Source organism: Budorcas taxicolor, chromosome 5 (genome assembly GCF_023091745.1).
Source record: "Budorcas taxicolor isolate Tak-1 chromosome 5, Takin1.1, whole genome shotgun sequence".
Lineage (NCBI taxonomy): Eukaryota > Metazoa > Chordata > Mammalia > Artiodactyla > Bovidae > Budorcas > Budorcas taxicolor.
Window position 1 is genome coordinate 55,725,220 of NC_068914.1, and position 16,798 is coordinate 55,742,017.

A 16,798-nucleotide genomic window follows, 5' to 3' on the forward strand; every position below is an offset into this window, starting at 1 on the left:
AGTGTTATTTTAAATTTTAATTGTGTAAACTCAGGAAAGCCAGAATAGATGGAATATCAATTATAGTTCAATGTCTAATCTCATATATATCTTGATATAGTTGGTATATTTCCCTTCAGTGTTTCATTTTCTTTTTAAGTTTTTATTTTGGAATAATTATAGACTCATAAGAAGTTGCAAAAATAGTACGAGGTCATTTATACCCATCACTTAGCTTCCTCCAATGGTAACACCTTACATGACTATAGTAAATTATCAAAACAAAATTGGCATTGGTTCAATACAATTAACTTGACCAACCAACTTACTCAGATTCACCAGGGTTTTTTTTTTTTTTTTTTGTATGTGTTGTGCTTTTAAAAAATCTAGTATCTATTTCTGTTTGTCAGTTTGTTTGACTCTCTAGATCTGTACTATTTTTCTTATAGAAAAATAGAATTATAGTGTTACACTGTTCATATTATTTGATAGCTTATTTTCCCAGTTGGAGTAAGTTGTGTTTTTTTTCATACCTCTGTTCCTCTATTCCGTGGTTTTAATGCATGCAGAATATTTAAACATACTGGGTGAATGTAAAATTATTTTTTTCACAATCCCTCCCTGTTGATTTTGAGGTGGTTTCTCTCTACTTGCAAGAATACTTTCTTCTTTGGAGATAGCATTCTAAAGATCTCTGTGTCTCTGTGTCTGACTGTCCATCTGTCTCTATTTCTTTCCTTCCTTCTTGCAGATGAATTCTTAGATTTCTGAGTCAAAGAGGAATTATACGCTTTCTGATATATATTGTCAAAATTTTTCTCCAAAAATATTAATAAATATTGTGAGTAAGGCTCCACAGCCTTTTTCCTTATGAGATATTTAGAGAGTAAATAAAGATAATAATTTAGTGGACTGAACATTGGGTGTTCTAAGATCTTAACAATTTCACATTTGTTTCAGATCATTTTATTTTAAGAAATAAAAATAAAATTGATGCTCCCTGTGTATCTCCCCCACTTATATAGTCTTTAGAGAAACAATCTCAGAATAATTTAGAAGCCTCAATGGGAAGAAAAGTTCTTTTTAGACATTCTAAAATGATTGATTGTATTCTTCCTCTTTAATAAGAGCTTGTATAGACCATGTCTCTGTGGACATGAGCTAAGTGTGTAGAATGAGTTAATGAATGTGGTGTCTGCCTCCTGGGAGCCTCAGCTGTAGAGGACAGTTTCCTCAGAACATTGCAGTGTCATTCTGCCCGAGTTATAGCCTTAACGAGAAAGAAATGGATAGCTACGATGAAGACGTAATGTGAACGAAGAAAAAAATACAGCCCTGAAGTCCTCAGGTTTAGAGCACATTAGTTTCAATCCTCTGTTTTCCCCCTCTCTTCTTCCCATTTCTCCCTGCTGCTGCTAAGTCACTTCAGTCGTGTCCGACTCTGTGCGACCCCATAGACGGCAGCCCACCAGGTTCCCCTGTCCCTGGGATTCTCCAGGCAAGAACGGTGGAGTAGGTTGCCAGTTCCTTCTCCAATGCGAGAAAACCAGAGCAAAATAACACCGTGTCATCAAATTGGCTTTTTCTTCCCTTGCGTGGTGCTGGGGTTGCTCTCTCTCTCTATCCTTTCCTTTTTCATCACGTCATCACGTTCTTTATCAAGTCATCATCATTCTCATCAGGATTAATGCTAAAAGGCATCTTCTCTTTCTTCCATCAGATACAGGTTGGCATTGGAGAGGGTGCACCCTCTTCGGCCCTCTCTGATTCTCTGGATGGTTCGGAGATTTCAGGGTTACCTGCTTAAGGTCTCCATACACATCCTGGTCTGTAGGTCTGGTTTTCCAGGAACCTGCTCTGATTTGCGGGTCTGTTCCTTATGAGCTCATCGTGATCTGTTTCTGAGTTGGTTGACTGAGGACCACTGCTCCTGAGTGCCCTAAGTAGTTCTCTTCAAAAGGGCTGACTGATAAAGTTAACTTTCCTTTAGAATGTACTTTTAAATATATATTTATTGAGGATTATGTTTAGATTTTAATAAATTTATGCTTTGAAATTTTAATGTCTTGATCTTAACTTTTACGTTTGACCTTAATTATGATTTTAGCTTTTCCTTTTTTGAATTGAGTTGAATCCTACTCCCTTTTGCTTCAATTCTTCATTTTTCCTGCAGTTCCTCTAGAATAAAAATAAAACAAGCAAGATAAAATTGTGTCCTCATCTTCTGCTTTGAATTTAGCTGCCAGGCATGACTCACAACCTAGGGCTCTTTAGGATCACTCATTCATGCCTTTTCTGTCTATTGACAGTGGATCCAGTTCAGATAACAGGTATTGATTTCTTGAAAGCCTTTCTTTTTCCTCTTTTTTCCTGTTGGCTGCATTTCTCACTACTGGCAGTTCTCTCTGTTTTAATCTGAGATGATCTGGCAGGGGTGCAGATCATTATTTCATGTCCTTTCATGCTGAGATGGGACAGTTTGTGGTGAAAGCTGGTAGGCTGGGGCCAGGTTCTGAGTGTATTTACTAGTGTGGAAATTATCAATAGGGCTAAAGAGCACCTCTCACTTTATGTTAGGTTTCTCTGTTAAAATATTGTCCTATAGGGAGATGTGCTTTCCAACTTCTTTTACAAATACAATATCCCTGGTGGTTAAATGAGCATGAGGTTATTATGCTGCCCCAAGTAAGCAATTACCCAATTTGGAGGGTTTCCTGGAACAGTCAGTTGATACTGTCCAAGGCCAAGCACCTGTAACTTAGATGAGATGTCACAGTGTGAGAAAAGCAATATGATGCCCTCTTAAAAATGCTTAAAGCCTTCTCTGTGTCCAATAGTAGTCTTTTGGGCTAGTCATTGTTTTTGCTGAGCAGTTACCTCATGAGACCCTTATTCTTATTTGTGCTAATGTGTCAGAAGAGTGCTATTTCAATATACATTCATTTACACTTGCAGCATTAATTTAAAAATAATACTTGAGCATTTGTAATATGCCATTAATCTGGCTCAGAGGGTAAAGTGTCTGCCTGCAATGTGGGAGACCTGGGTTCTATCCCTGGCTCTGGAAGATCCCCTGGAGAAGGAAATGGCAACCCACTCCAGTACTCTTGCCTGGAAAATCCCATGGACTGAGAAGCCTGGTAGGCTACAGTCTGTGGGGTCACAAAGAGTTGGACATGACTGAGTGACTTCACATTAATGAGCTAGCACATGGCCTGTGCCCGTAGGAAATGGTGTCTAGTGAGAGTACAAGAATTACTCAAATTAGCACACAGACATGGAAAACTGGAAATTCATCACATTTTCGCTGGCGTCGGGAAGTACAGGGTTCTAGTGCAATGTGTTAGTTTGATAATTCTGGGAAGCTTTTTGACTTCTTTAAGCCTCATTTCTCATCTGTAAGACAGATATAATATTGTCTTTCTCAAGGGATAGCATATGGATTAAATGCTTTACCAAACTCAGTTTAAATGACCAAACTCAAAACCTAGCCCATTATTGGTAATTAACAAAATGCTATTCCTTCTCTTACTTCAGAAAGTATTTATTTTTATTTTTTATTTCAGGTCTCCCTTAAAGAGAACATAAACCTGATACCCAGAGATGATAAAACCTCAGTTTTCTTTGATCCACCCTTCTTCCTACTTCAAGCTCCTTTGATTTGTTTCAATACTTTCCCCACCTTTTTTTTTTTTTTTTTTTTAACTTCCTGTGATTTTCTAGGTTAGTCAATAGATCCGAACTGATTATCTTTCCTTGCTTGCCTCACAGTGTGACCTGAAATCCTATTCTGAACAGGGCATTCCCTTTAAAAGGCCTCCCCTTCCTTGACAAGGTATTCAAGGCTTTTAAGGTAAGGCTTCCACTGGTCTTTCTTGCCTTAGCTCTTGTTATGCTCCCACCGCAAACACACATCCCTTCCTTCAGCAGCATTGATGCACTTGTAAAACAGAACCTGAACTTTGCCCTGTTTTTCACTTTCCCACTTGCCAATGCCATTAAAAAACAAACAGTATTTCCAGTAGTGTTCTGTCCTCCTCCCCTCAGCTACCTTCACGTTTTGCCCTTCTCTTTGAATACAATCCAGCTGAAAGATCGGCATAAATAAAGAGAAACTTCTCTTCACATCATAAAGTCTTGCCTTGTTGTCTGTTTTCCAAGTCCTCTTTTCCCTTACACTCCTGCGTCCACTGAAAGGTGACCTCAGGCCTCATCACTCGACCCAAATTCCTCTTCCAAATATTCATCAGTGTCAATTTGTTGCTTAACTCTACGTATTGACTTCAAGTCCTTAGCTTGTTTGATCTCTCTTTAGTATTTGACTCTGGGGACCATCTCTACCTCTGAAATTCCCCATGGCTCTGTTGTCCAGGATGGTAGCCTATAGCCGCATGTGGTTATTGAAATTTGTTTGGCTTAGTTTGAATTAAATAAAATTTAATTTACATAGCTAATATGGCTATTGAGTATTTGAAAGGTGGTAAGTGTGACTGAGGAACTACATTTTAAATTTGTGTTTTAATTAGTTTAAATTTAGCCAGCACAAGTGTGTGTCTGGTGGGTATTCTGTTGAGCAGTGGAGATATAGTACAGTTCCATCATCACAGAAATTTCTGTTGGACAGGGCTTCTCTGGAGTAAAGATTGGCAGAGCTCTTCTTTAAGGGGCAAAACGGTAAATATTTGGCTTTTCACGCTAGATAGGCTTCATTGCAACCACTTAATTCCTCTGTTGTCAAATAAAAGCAGCTACAGAAAATATATAAACAATAAGTGTGACTGTGTTTCAGTAAAGCTTTATTTATACAAAGAAGTGGTGGGCCAGATCTGGCATGTGGCCAGAATTTGCTGACTCTTGTCGAGCCCTGGTTTCACTTCCTAAAACATTTTCTTTTCATTCTTGTATATTTCTCAGATCTCTCCTTCCTTTCCATCTTTACATCACAATACTTGATTACTGCAAAAAGTCCTGTGTCCTGCTGCAGTTCATTGTACCCATTGCCACAGAACTGTTCTTCCATAATTCACCAAAGTCAGATCATCATTTGTCAACGTATGTAGTGATGGTAATCACCTCATAGGGTTATTGAAAGGGGGCAATGAAATGTGTATAAAATTGTGCTCATGGTGGATTTAGATGTCTCTCATATTAACTCATCCACATAGAATAGTGTTTGTGACCCAGGGTGTGACATCCTGACATCCAGTTCCAGCTTGTCGGACTCCACTATGGACCTGACATAGGCCGCATAAGCTCTGTGTACCTGTTTCCTCATCTGTAAAGTGAGGATATTAGTATACACATAAAATGTTTGGGAGAATTAAATAGTTTGTATTAAATGCTCATAGTATTATGTTGATATACAGTAAGGGCTACATAGTTGGTTTTCATTTTATTTTTCTAGTTTCATAGGTGATTGAAGAAAGACTTAGATACATTAATATGTCTGCATTCATGCAACTTGTAAACGACACGTCTGAGATTTGAACTCTGGTCTTTTGACTTTAAAGCCCAGGCTTACTACATTCATTTCAACATCCGCCACTCCTTACACATATCCGTGGTTGGAATTAATCTCTTTCTGCTGTGCTTTCATCATACTTAGTTTGTACTTCTGTCAGAAAATTTGCCACATTTTGCTTCTTAATGTAGTTATTGCAAATTAGTCTGCCTTTCAGAGTAGAGACCATGTACCCAGTTACATTTTTTTCCCCTTCCTTCACAGTCTCAGCTAATCAACAACAAATTATTTATTGTTAAATTTGTTGAATAGAAAAATGTTTTAAAAGTATTATTGACAGTTAATAGTGGAGACTGTAATCTGCTATAGTCTTCTTATAAAATAATGAATTATTACAAAGATTATATGTTTATTATTATTTTAGTTTATAGATTTAGTATTTTAGTATACAGATAACTAAATGTATTCACCATCATCAAGTTGTTTTCAGTATGTTGCTTCTGGTTTATTTAATTTTTGAAAAAGAGCTTGGAGTTTCTTTTTTTCCTCTGAAACTATGATGAAATGAAGACCCAAATAGATCTTCAAAGAAGGAAATTATAATTTGATCCAAGGAAGACAGCTCACATCAGAAGGTAAATTATAAGTTAGACTTTCCAGTTATTTAGTAATGAAAATTTACAGAGAAGAGAAATCAGTAGCTGAGTATATAGAGAGGGTTACAACGTTGTCACCACTAAATATGGTTTTGCTGGAGGAAGCTTTCAATAGTTATTTCATGGAAACTGAAATATTGCAGTTTGTGAAAGTGTTTCATTGGCCACCCTGTTAAAAGCATTGCTTTATTAAATTTTAGTCTTGGCATCGGAGGCAGTGGTAGAATCGAGAGGAACATTTTAGACTTTACTGATTTAACTTTTCATTGCTGGATAATCAGATTCACAGAATAAATTTCTATCAATTTCCCCTTCTGAAACAAGAATCTTTATTTTTTTGAGTGTCAGAGTTTCTTTTTCCTTTTGTAATGTTTGAAGATCAATGTAATAAATACATCCTTAAAAAGGAAAAGTTAGCCTTCAACAGAGGGAAGGGTGGTGGTGATGAGAACTGATGGGAACAGAAGAATCATGTACACGTTTGCCACTAGCTCTTTCTGGCTTCAAGAGATCAAGACCATGGAACTTGTTAGGCTCCCTGCTTCGGAAGAAAATTTCAGACATCCATCCACATTCAGCAACCTTGCCCACTGTGTGGGCCAAGTTCACACTCCAGTCTAACTCATATGATGAAAAAGCTGAAGTCAAATACACCATTGGCTAGAATCAGCTATTAGAAAAGACAGCGAAGACTCAGGGTAAGCGGAAGTGAAGAAACAGAAGATACAACTCAAGGAGGATTTTTTTCGAAGAGCTAAGTCTAAGATTTTATTCCAGATATAAGCAAGCAGGGGTTGATGAGAAAGAGGCAAAGAAAAGTAGTAAATTATCTTTAGGAAATCTAGAAGGAATTTCAAGATGTTTCTTCTTTCCAGAGCCCCCCTTTGTCCTGCCTTTGTGAGCTCAGACACTGATAATATTTCTCTGACTTCTTTTCAAGGAATCTAACATTACTGCTACAGAATTACACTAGCTGAGATTTCCTCCCATTTTGTTTGTCCTAGAATTCATTCCTTTGGCTCTTAAATTATAAAATAGGACAATTTTTAAAGCTAGTTTGAATTTGTGAAAGTGTATAGATCTTAAGACTTGTATCAGGATAGATTAAGTCATCCTGCAGGAATAAACAGCCCTCAAATCTCTGTATTTTAAAATAGCCCAGGTGTATCTCACTCGTATTACAGGTTTATTTTGGGTTACCCAGGAGATTCACTCCATGTCATCCATCCTAACTCAGGGATATAGGCTGATGGTGCAGTTGCCATTTGGAGTATCCTTGTGGCCGGGAGGAGGAGAAGCTGTCAGTGTGCATTTGCTCTTGAAGACTCCGTATATTACCTCTGTTGCCATTTCATGGGCCACAGCAAGCCACACAGTTATACTTCATTTCACGTGGATATGAAAGTGCAGTCCTACAAGTGCTTGGAATGAGGACAGCCAAAATCATAGTGGACGGCAGGAATGATGATCACAAATTTATGGCAGATCTTTCTATGTGATTTGAAGGCTCTGTCTAGCTATTTATTGTTGACTCTTCAGCTGCTTGAGGTTAATTCTGGTGAAAAAATAAATAAAAAGAACAAAGTTTTTATGCCCCAATTTTGGTTTCTTAAAACTGAGTTTAGATGTTATCATATATGTAAGAAATGCTTCATGTTTTTACCAGAAGAATGTTTTAAAAAGATGTTTTTATTATAAAATTTTTCACTAATGTTAGCTATGCTGATTACAGAGTTGATTCAGTCAGATCAGGAGAAAAGCCATCTAGACAAAGCATTTAAAGTTATTTAAATATATTTAAATCATCTATTCAACATATAAATACATGCTCATGAAAATTAAATAACAGAGGAAGTATTTATCATATAAAAATATAGACTATCCCTTCTCCATTCTGTCCCTCAGCTTTCTTTTACGCAGAGTTTACCACTGCTAATATTTTCCTGTCCATTTTTCTAGACTGCTTGTGCTTTTATGCAACACAGAGATGAACATGCAAGCAACTTGCTATGGCTATGTTAAAAGTACGTTTTGCATGTGTGTGTGTGTGTATGCATATTCCTAAATTGTTGAACTAATTTACTTGCTCACCTACTTTATGTGAGAATGCCAGTTCTCTTTACTATCACCAACAGTGTGTATACTATATTTTTTATACCAGTTGGCTCAGACAGTAAAGCATCTGCCCACAATGCCGGAGACCCAGGTTAGATCCCTGGGTCAGGAAGATCCCCTAGAGAAGGAAATGGCACCCCACTCCAGTACTCTCGCCTGGAAAATTCCATGGATGGAGGAGCCTGGTGGCCTACAGTCCATGGAGTCTCAAAGAGTCAGACACGACTGAGAGACTTTACTTTCACTTTCAGTGTAGAAAAATGACTTCTCATTATTGTTTTAATGTTCATTTTTCTGATGTTTATAGGACTGAGTATCATTTTTATGCTTTTTAGCTATTATCATATTTTTCCTCTGTGGATAGTGTGCTGAAATTCTTTGCCTGTTAGATTTAATTTTTTTTTCTTATTGACTCAGTAGGAGCACTTTGAATATTACTGAAGTTGCAAATGTACTTTTCCCCTTGTTAGTTAGGGCTTCCTAGGTAACTCAGATGGTAAAGAATCTGCTTGCAGTGCAAGAGACCTGGGTTTGATCCCTGGGTTGGGAAGATCCTCTGGAGAAGGGAATGGTTACCCATTCCAGTATTCTTGCCTGGAGAATTCCATGGAGAGAAGAGCCTGGTGGGTACACTCCATCGGGTCCCAAAGAGTTGGACTCGACTGAGCAACTAACACATACTTATTGTTAGTTATGTTGAGAATATGCTCTCCCCACCCTCCCCACACCTCGACTTTATCTTGTCTTCTATTTTATTGTATTCTATTTTATGCACATATAAACACATACTGTACACACACACACATGCACACGCACACACGCACATACACCCAAACGTGCTCATCTGAGTGTGAGGTTCAGCAGGTAGCTGAGTGGAGAACATTTCAAAATCCAAGTAAGGAGCCATGTTCACTCCTCAGTGGATGCAGGTTTTGATTGCTATAGTCCTTTCGATAATTTTTCAGGGAGAAGAGGGAATTTCCAGGTGGCAATGGTATGCAGAGTTTCTGGGCCTCTTGGAAGTTAAGTAGAGCGTTGTTCCTATTTTACAGGTCTTAAATCTTCAGGACAGTTATGCATGCAGAGATTATACTTGTTTCAGAAAGACTCTAGGAGGGTAAACTTTTGCATGATGCTTATGTGTGAGTGTATTTGATTATTAATAATTTTCCATCTAAACACCAATGACCCATTCTTTACTTCTACCTCCCTCTGATCTGGAAGTTATTTCAGAGCTTTATTAAAAGAGAGGTTTTCTGTTAAGTGTTTGTATTCTCTGCTTAGTATTTAGAGGTTCCTTATGAATGTATTCTGTGGTAGGGCTGTATACGTTTTTCTGCTCCTCCTTTTTATTCTTTTATTTTAACTTAGCAGTATATAAAATGTCACAGATTCTATGGGTCTGCCATGTTTCTCGTGATTTCTGGATTTAGCAGTCATTGATCCTATCTGTTTATAAATTAAAATATTTTCCGCTTTTCTGATCTAGTGGTAGCACCATTTCTAGGGGTTCCATATTGATTTCAATTTTATTTCAGTTTTATATTTTCTCTCTTATTCAGGTAGATATGGCAATTTCAGATTGCTTCCAATTTTCTGCAGAAGGAATTCAGGGCAGGGGTTGGGTAGGATAAAGAATATGAAGTTTTTTCCTTTTTGCAGCAGAATTAAATCTGGCTGAGTTTAGACAGAGAGCTATTCAAAGACTGTATTGGCAGAACATTCCAGAGGTTATGTCTAGGGGCTGTATATCCCTGATACAGATTCTGATGTCCATATATATATGTACATACGCACAAATATATGTATGTTTCTGTGTGATACATGAAGTACTAATACATTTGGGAAGACTGGAGCATCACGAATGAATAAGAACAGGGTTAGTAAAAAAAAAAAACGATGCTTGGCAAATTGCTGATGAATAAACAAATTTAACTGTACTGCCACATCAAAAAAAAAAAATATATATATATATACACATATACAAACACATATAGTGCGTGCCAAATCATTTAAGTCGTGTCTGACTCTTTGTGACTCCATGGACTGGAGCCTGCCAGTCTCCTCTGTCCACGGGATTCTCCAGGCAAGACTACTGGAGTTGGTTGCCTTGCCCTCCTCCAGGGAGTCTTCCTGGCCCAGGGATCGAACCCAAGTCTATTATGTCTCTTGCGTTGGTAGGCAGGTTCTTTACCAGTAGTGCCACCTGGGAGGCCTATATATCATAATATAAACATTAAAATATATAACAGATTTTACACACGGATTATATATGTATATAAATATGTTAATAATACCTTTAATACATCAGTATAAAAAAATTAAATCAGAAGAGAGTAATATGAATTATCTTAGAGGGGAAATTGTGATGGAAAATTGTGAATTTATTTGATGACATATGAATTTAAAATATCTTTCTGTTAGGAAACACCATAAATTAAAATTTGTGAATAAACTGAGAAAATAATTTATAAGTGTTAGACTTAAATTCAGTATCCTATATAAAGAGCATTTAAAAATTGGCAAGACATTGTGTTTAATACTGGTAGTCACATAAAGCAAAACTAAAATGATTTTTTACTTCTAAACTTGAAGAAGATTGAGAACAATCTGTGTTTAGTGTAGTGTGATAAATGAACTTTCAGGTAATGCTGATGGTAATACAAATTGATTCAACATGTCCAGAAAGCAATTTGGTCATTTGGTGTGTGAAAGTATGTGTGTGTGTGTGTGTGTGATTGTAGGAATCTTGTTGGCATATATAATAAAAAGCAATGTGACCAATATTTCTGTAAAAGAAACGTCATCCTGAGATCACTTAAAATAATGACAGTATTGTGAAAAGCAATTTGCCACAATGCAAGGGAACTTTGTGCTTAAATAGTGCTGGAGAAGCTATTATTGAACAGCAATTGAATGGAATATAATACCCTGATTAAACATGTTTTGAGAATTTTTCAGGTCATTGGAAAAAACTTATACAATGTGTTCTTAAACAGAGGCAAAATATTTACATGTAGAAAAAATAAAAGAAAATACTCTAAAGTGTATTTTCTGGGTTTTCTACAGTGAGCATTACTGATTTTAGTAATCTGGGCTGACAAACCATTTAAAATCTCATAAATTTTTAGAAGGGGTAGTGACGAGACAGCACATGGAAGGCATCCAGTTGATCTGTACTGAAATGATTTGATTTGAAATGAAATGAAATCTTGTAATAGTAGAGTAATCAGATCTTTGAGCTGTGAGGCCTTTTGCAGGTCACTTGGTCCCGTTATCCACAGTAATCCAGCCCTTAAGTTTAGCCAGTTTATAGCACTATATTCATTACCTGTAACCACCCCTGGAGCCACGCCAACATGTCACTCCATTCAACAGTTCTTGCTTATTATTGCTTGCAGGCCTTTCCTTCTATTTGAATTTCTTTCCTGTCGGTCCCAAAGGGAACCTTAAAATTCTTTAAATTTTTCTAAGGGCATCCTTAAAAAAGAAAATGCTAGTGTGTAAATAATTTAAATTTTAAGCCACCCAAAATCTGCAAATAATTGGAAAAAAAAAACCACAAAGTTCTTTCGGTATAGGTGAATTTTGGGTGCCATCTATATCTTTGCTATTGTAAATAATGCTAAAGCGAACATAAGGGTGTATATATTGTTTTGAATTAATGCTTTTATTTTCTTATGGTAAACACCCAGAAATGGAATTGCTAGATTTTATGGTAGTTCTGTTTTTAATTTTTTGAGGTGCCTCCATACTGTTTTTCATAGTGGCTGAACCAATTTACATTCCGACTAACAGTGCACAAGGGTCCCTAAGGTTGTTTTTTGATTAGATGACTTTATACGCATGAAATATTGGTCTAGAGTAAGCTATTAATAAATATTACTTAGAGACTTTCATGACAAGGTGGACAAAATGTACTTTTTCCTATTCATTCCGTTAAAAATAGCTAAAAACATAGGACATTACGTATAAAACACACATAAGACTCTGAAAGGAAAAGAGAAGAAACCAGATCAGCTCAGATTTGGGACCGGAGAAATGGTATGACACTTGAATTCCCCAAGTTTTCTTTTTTGCTTATATGTCCTAGACTGAGCGCTGGAGAAGGTGGCAATTCAGAAATGCCAATGGATGTAGAAAAAACGTTCCAGCAAATTTTCTCTTTGGATCCCTCCCGCTACGCCCAAAATAAAAAGGGGGTAGGGAAGGGCAGCCTGCCAAGACAGGACATCTTTGGACAGTCACCACCCTAATCCAGTCAAACAGTATGGTAAACGGGGATCGCCATCCCGTCCTCATCCGTGAAAAGATGGTGAAGAATCTAGACTTCTACTTTGCAAGGCTGTATCAAGGGTGCCCTAAACATTGCCAACTCCCCTAGCGGTATCAGAGAAGGTTTTATCAGGAATTGGAACTTTCATCACAGCCGAGATAAAGAGGGAAGGAGGCTCTTGGCCCTGGCAGTGTCAGAGGAATCCAGGGAGTCTTAGTGAGGTGCCATTCCCCCTGGATGGCAGGATGATGTAATGGAAGCCTAGTGGGAGTCTGCACTTTGACCCGAGCTCAGTGGTAAGAAGGTCCCTCTTACTCTTGTCAGTGTAAGCAGAGGCCTAATGAGGAGCTGGAACTTAAGCCTGAGTAAACATTTTTTACTTTTTTTCTTGATGTGTTAGTTAATTATGGCCATAATTATGCTTCATATCTCCACAAAAATCTGAGTCAGAAGATGCTTATTCATCAGTTAATCTGTAGGTTGTCATGGGATGGGCATGACTGGGAATGTTGCTCTCGGACATCTATCTGGCTGAGTTGGGCTCCTTGCTTCTTTCGGGCTCTGCTTCTACCTGCAAATATTCATTCTGGGCTCCAGGCTGAAGAGGAGGCGGCAGGAATGCCTGGAGGCTCTTCTCCAGGATAGGGTAGAGGTGCAGGAGAGCCAGCCTGATTATATCTGCTGTGCCAAGTGCTTTCAAGTAAGTGTACACCTCTTGTCTGCTGATTAGCCAGAGCAAGTCACATGGATGGCCCCAAAGTCAGGGGAAGTATTCTCCACTGGCGAAAATGGAGGTGAGAGGAAGAGACAAAATATTTTTAACAGAAGAGGCGAGAAGAAGAGACTGTTTTTGAACAAACGTGGAATCGATTGCGCTTGGCAGTTCAGAATCATTGTGTTAATTACTCAATGATGTGAGGTCATCATTTTCACCATCACTGATGTGTGCAGTGCCATTTGATGCTGATTAAGTGATCCCTCCGCCTACTGCCTTCTGCATCTGATATTTCTTATTGCTTCCACTGCATCCATAGGTGTATTACCTGCTTCCTTTCTCACAGGGCTATTTGAATGAGTACCTGATGGTGCCACTCAGTTTTATAAGGGGACTTTTTCTTGTTGCTTCAATATTTTCCTATTATTTTGCATTTTTATAACATTTGCTAGTCTGATGTTGGAACAAATGAACCAGTACAGTACTTATATTTTTTTATCTAACATTCTCTTCCTAAAAAAGTGGAAAATTCAATTCTCAGGGAAATGAGTTATATTTTCTTAAAAGTTATCTCTATCTATCTACATTATATCTGTATTTTCAAAGGGATGCACTCAGCAATTAAGAGATAAGGTAGTGAATTGAGAAGTTTAAAAAGTTTATTAACCATGTGTACATGTTGATTGCTTTTTCAAATTGTGAAGCGTCTGAAAATTCTGAAAAGAACTTACCTATACTTTGTGAAATTGGAGGTATTACATTTAATTGAAACAAATATATATCTTTCAAGGAATATAAATATTTCAAAGAAGAATTGATTTCTTTCCAGTAAGTCTGTCTTTTTATAGCAGATACCAGACTTCAGTCATGCATCTACTGTTTGCCCTCTCAGCTTAGTGCATCTGTGCTGCAGTTGGATACAATTCATTTCATCCATGTAAAGTAGATTATTTTGGTGCTGTTTACTCTAGTTTCATCCTAAGCAATAAAATCCACAAAATTGTCACCTTGAAGTGAGTGAAGTGAAAGTCACTCAGTCGTGTCCGACCCTTTGTGACCCCATGGACTGTATAGTACATGGGATTCTCTAGGCCAGGATATTGGAGTGGGTAGCCGTTCCTTCTCCAGGGCATCTTTCCAGCCCAGGGACTGAACCCAGGTCTCCCCCATTGCAGGCAGATTCTTAACCATCTGAGCCACAAGGGAAGCCCCCCCTTGAAGTGTGAGGTATATTTTCTTCTAGTGCACATGAAAATAAATACATATTTATTAAAATCAAAATGTCACTTCTGTACCATCTTAAATAGTTTATAGCCATCATTACTTGGTATAACATGCATGGGAAAACACTGTTTTAAGGGCAGCTCGCCAAACTAGAACTACGGAAACCTAGTTAAGCAACGTATATGTTTTGAAAAGAGTCGTTCACTTTTACTTTCCAATTATTTTTCAGGTTTGTGGAAGGGATGCTTAACATTTGTTACAATGCCATCGATCGTCATATTGAAAATGGTGAAGGAGATAAGATTGCTATCATTCATGACAGTCCTGTTACGAACACTAAAGCCACTATTACCTATAAAGAAGTCCTGGAACAGGTAATATTATTAACTTTTTATACATGTTCTTTGGAAATCACACAGAAATGAATTTAAATAGCATATATTCTCACTGCATAGCCTTAATTCTCTTAATTCATTGACATGTTATTGTACTTTTAGTGCACACTGTAAATAGATGTGTGTTTACTCATTTAAATTGTTTTTATTCTTTATATTTTACAGTACTAAAAGATACTCATTATTTTTAAACATTTTTATTGCATTATAGTTGCTTTACAATGTTGTGTTAGCTTCTACTGCATAACAAAATGAATCAGCCATATATATACAAATATCCCCTCCCTTTTGGATTTCCCTCCCATTTAGCTCACCAGGGTGCATTAAATAGAGTTCTCTGGGCTACACTGTATGTTCCCATCAGTTGTCTATTTTATGTATAGTATCAATCATGTAGCATTTCCCAGGTGGCTCAGTGGTAAAGAATCCACCTGCCAATGCCGTAGACATGAAGTTTGATCCCTAGGTGAGGAGAAGGAAATGGCAACCCACTCCAGTATTCTTGCCTGGGAAATCCCATGGACAGAGGAGCCTGGCCAGCTGCCGTCCATGGAGTCGCAAAAGAGTTGGTTGGACATGACTTGGCCACTCAACGACAGCAAACATCAAAAGGCTATATGTATCAGTCCCAAACTCCCGGTTCTTCTCACCCCACCCCTTTCCCCCTTGATATCCATATGTTTGTTCTCTCCCTGTGTGTCTCTGTTTCTGCTTTGTAAATGAGATCCTCTATACCACTTTTCTAGGTTCCACATATATGCCTTAACATACGATATTTTTTTCTCTTTCTGACTTCCCTCACTGTGTATGACACTGTCTAGATCCATGGAATTGGACAGAAATCCCAGAGATAAACCCACGCACACATGGTCACTTAATCTATGACAAAGCGGGCAAGAATATACAAATGAGAAAAGACAGCCTCTTCAATAAGTGGTGCTGGGAAAATTGGAAAACTATATGTAAAAGAATGAAAATAGAATACTCTCTAACATCATACACAAAAATAAGCTGGAAATGGGGCCTTATTTTAAAGGAAGAGGTTAACAAATCTCTAACTGTGCTTTTACCCTCTCTGGCCTTCATTCCCCGTCCATGCTGGCATCACCTGGACACTCTCTCCATCTCTTGTGCTGCTGGAGTGGCCCCCTCGCCTTCTGACTCACACATTGTCGCCTAAGATGACACTAAGATCTTCTTCCTAAGAAACGACTCATTACTCCACTCCCACTTACAAACCTCTTCTTTAAAAACTGCTGTTATTTAGAGAGCAGAATCTGTATTCCTGTGATGTAGAAGACACTTTGGAATCTGATCACAGCATCCCTCCAAGCTTCATTCCCCAATGCTCTTGACCATGAACACAACTCTTTTTCACCCTAGATATCCTTACACTCCCTCAGGCACTCCTGGCCCTTTAAAGGTCTTTGTACACGCTCATTCGTTTCCCTTATTTGCTCTTTTTTAGTGTTTTTTTCCCTCCATCTGGGTAGTTCTCAGGTGAATCATGATGTTGGCAGATAAGTTATGAGGTTCTTTTCTTCCAATATTAGGGTAGAAATGAGATGTCATAAGTAATTATAAAAGTATTTGGGTATTGTGGACTGAAGGAGACTTATTCTTGCTCTGGGGGAGGGCATTTATTTATTTGTGATTTGAAGGGAGGTAGATTGGAGGGCAAGGTTTCTCAGCCTTGATACTGTTGACATTTTAGGCCAGGTAATTCTGTTGGGAGCTGTCATGTACACTGTAGGGTTTTTAGCGGCATTTCTGCTCTCATTCATTAGTTGCACCCCTTTCCCACTCGTGATGGCCAAAAATGTCTGCAAGTATTGCTGAAATCTCCCATGTAAATGCCTTTACTTTTATATGGAGGGTTTTTGAATCATATTCTTTTATTTTGCTTTAAAAAAAAAAAAAACTAATGTAGAATTTCAGTGCAAATTTTAGAGTATTTGGTCAACTCCCCCTGGCTCT

At 37.8% G+C, this 16,798-nt stretch overlaps 1 protein-coding gene across 1 annotated transcript in view; it reads left to right on the forward strand.

The window, feature by feature from the left end:
* Positions 1-16,798, forward strand: part of ACSS3 (acyl-CoA synthetase short chain family member 3) — a 163,686-nt gene that overhangs the window by 13,524 nt on the left and 133,364 nt on the right. Inside the window, exon 2 of the mRNA XM_052640971.1 lies at positions 14,656-14,800. Coding sequence (XP_052496931.1) covers positions 14,656-14,800 — 145 coding nt within the window. The remainder of the gene's footprint in view (positions 1-14,655; positions 14,801-16,798) is intronic.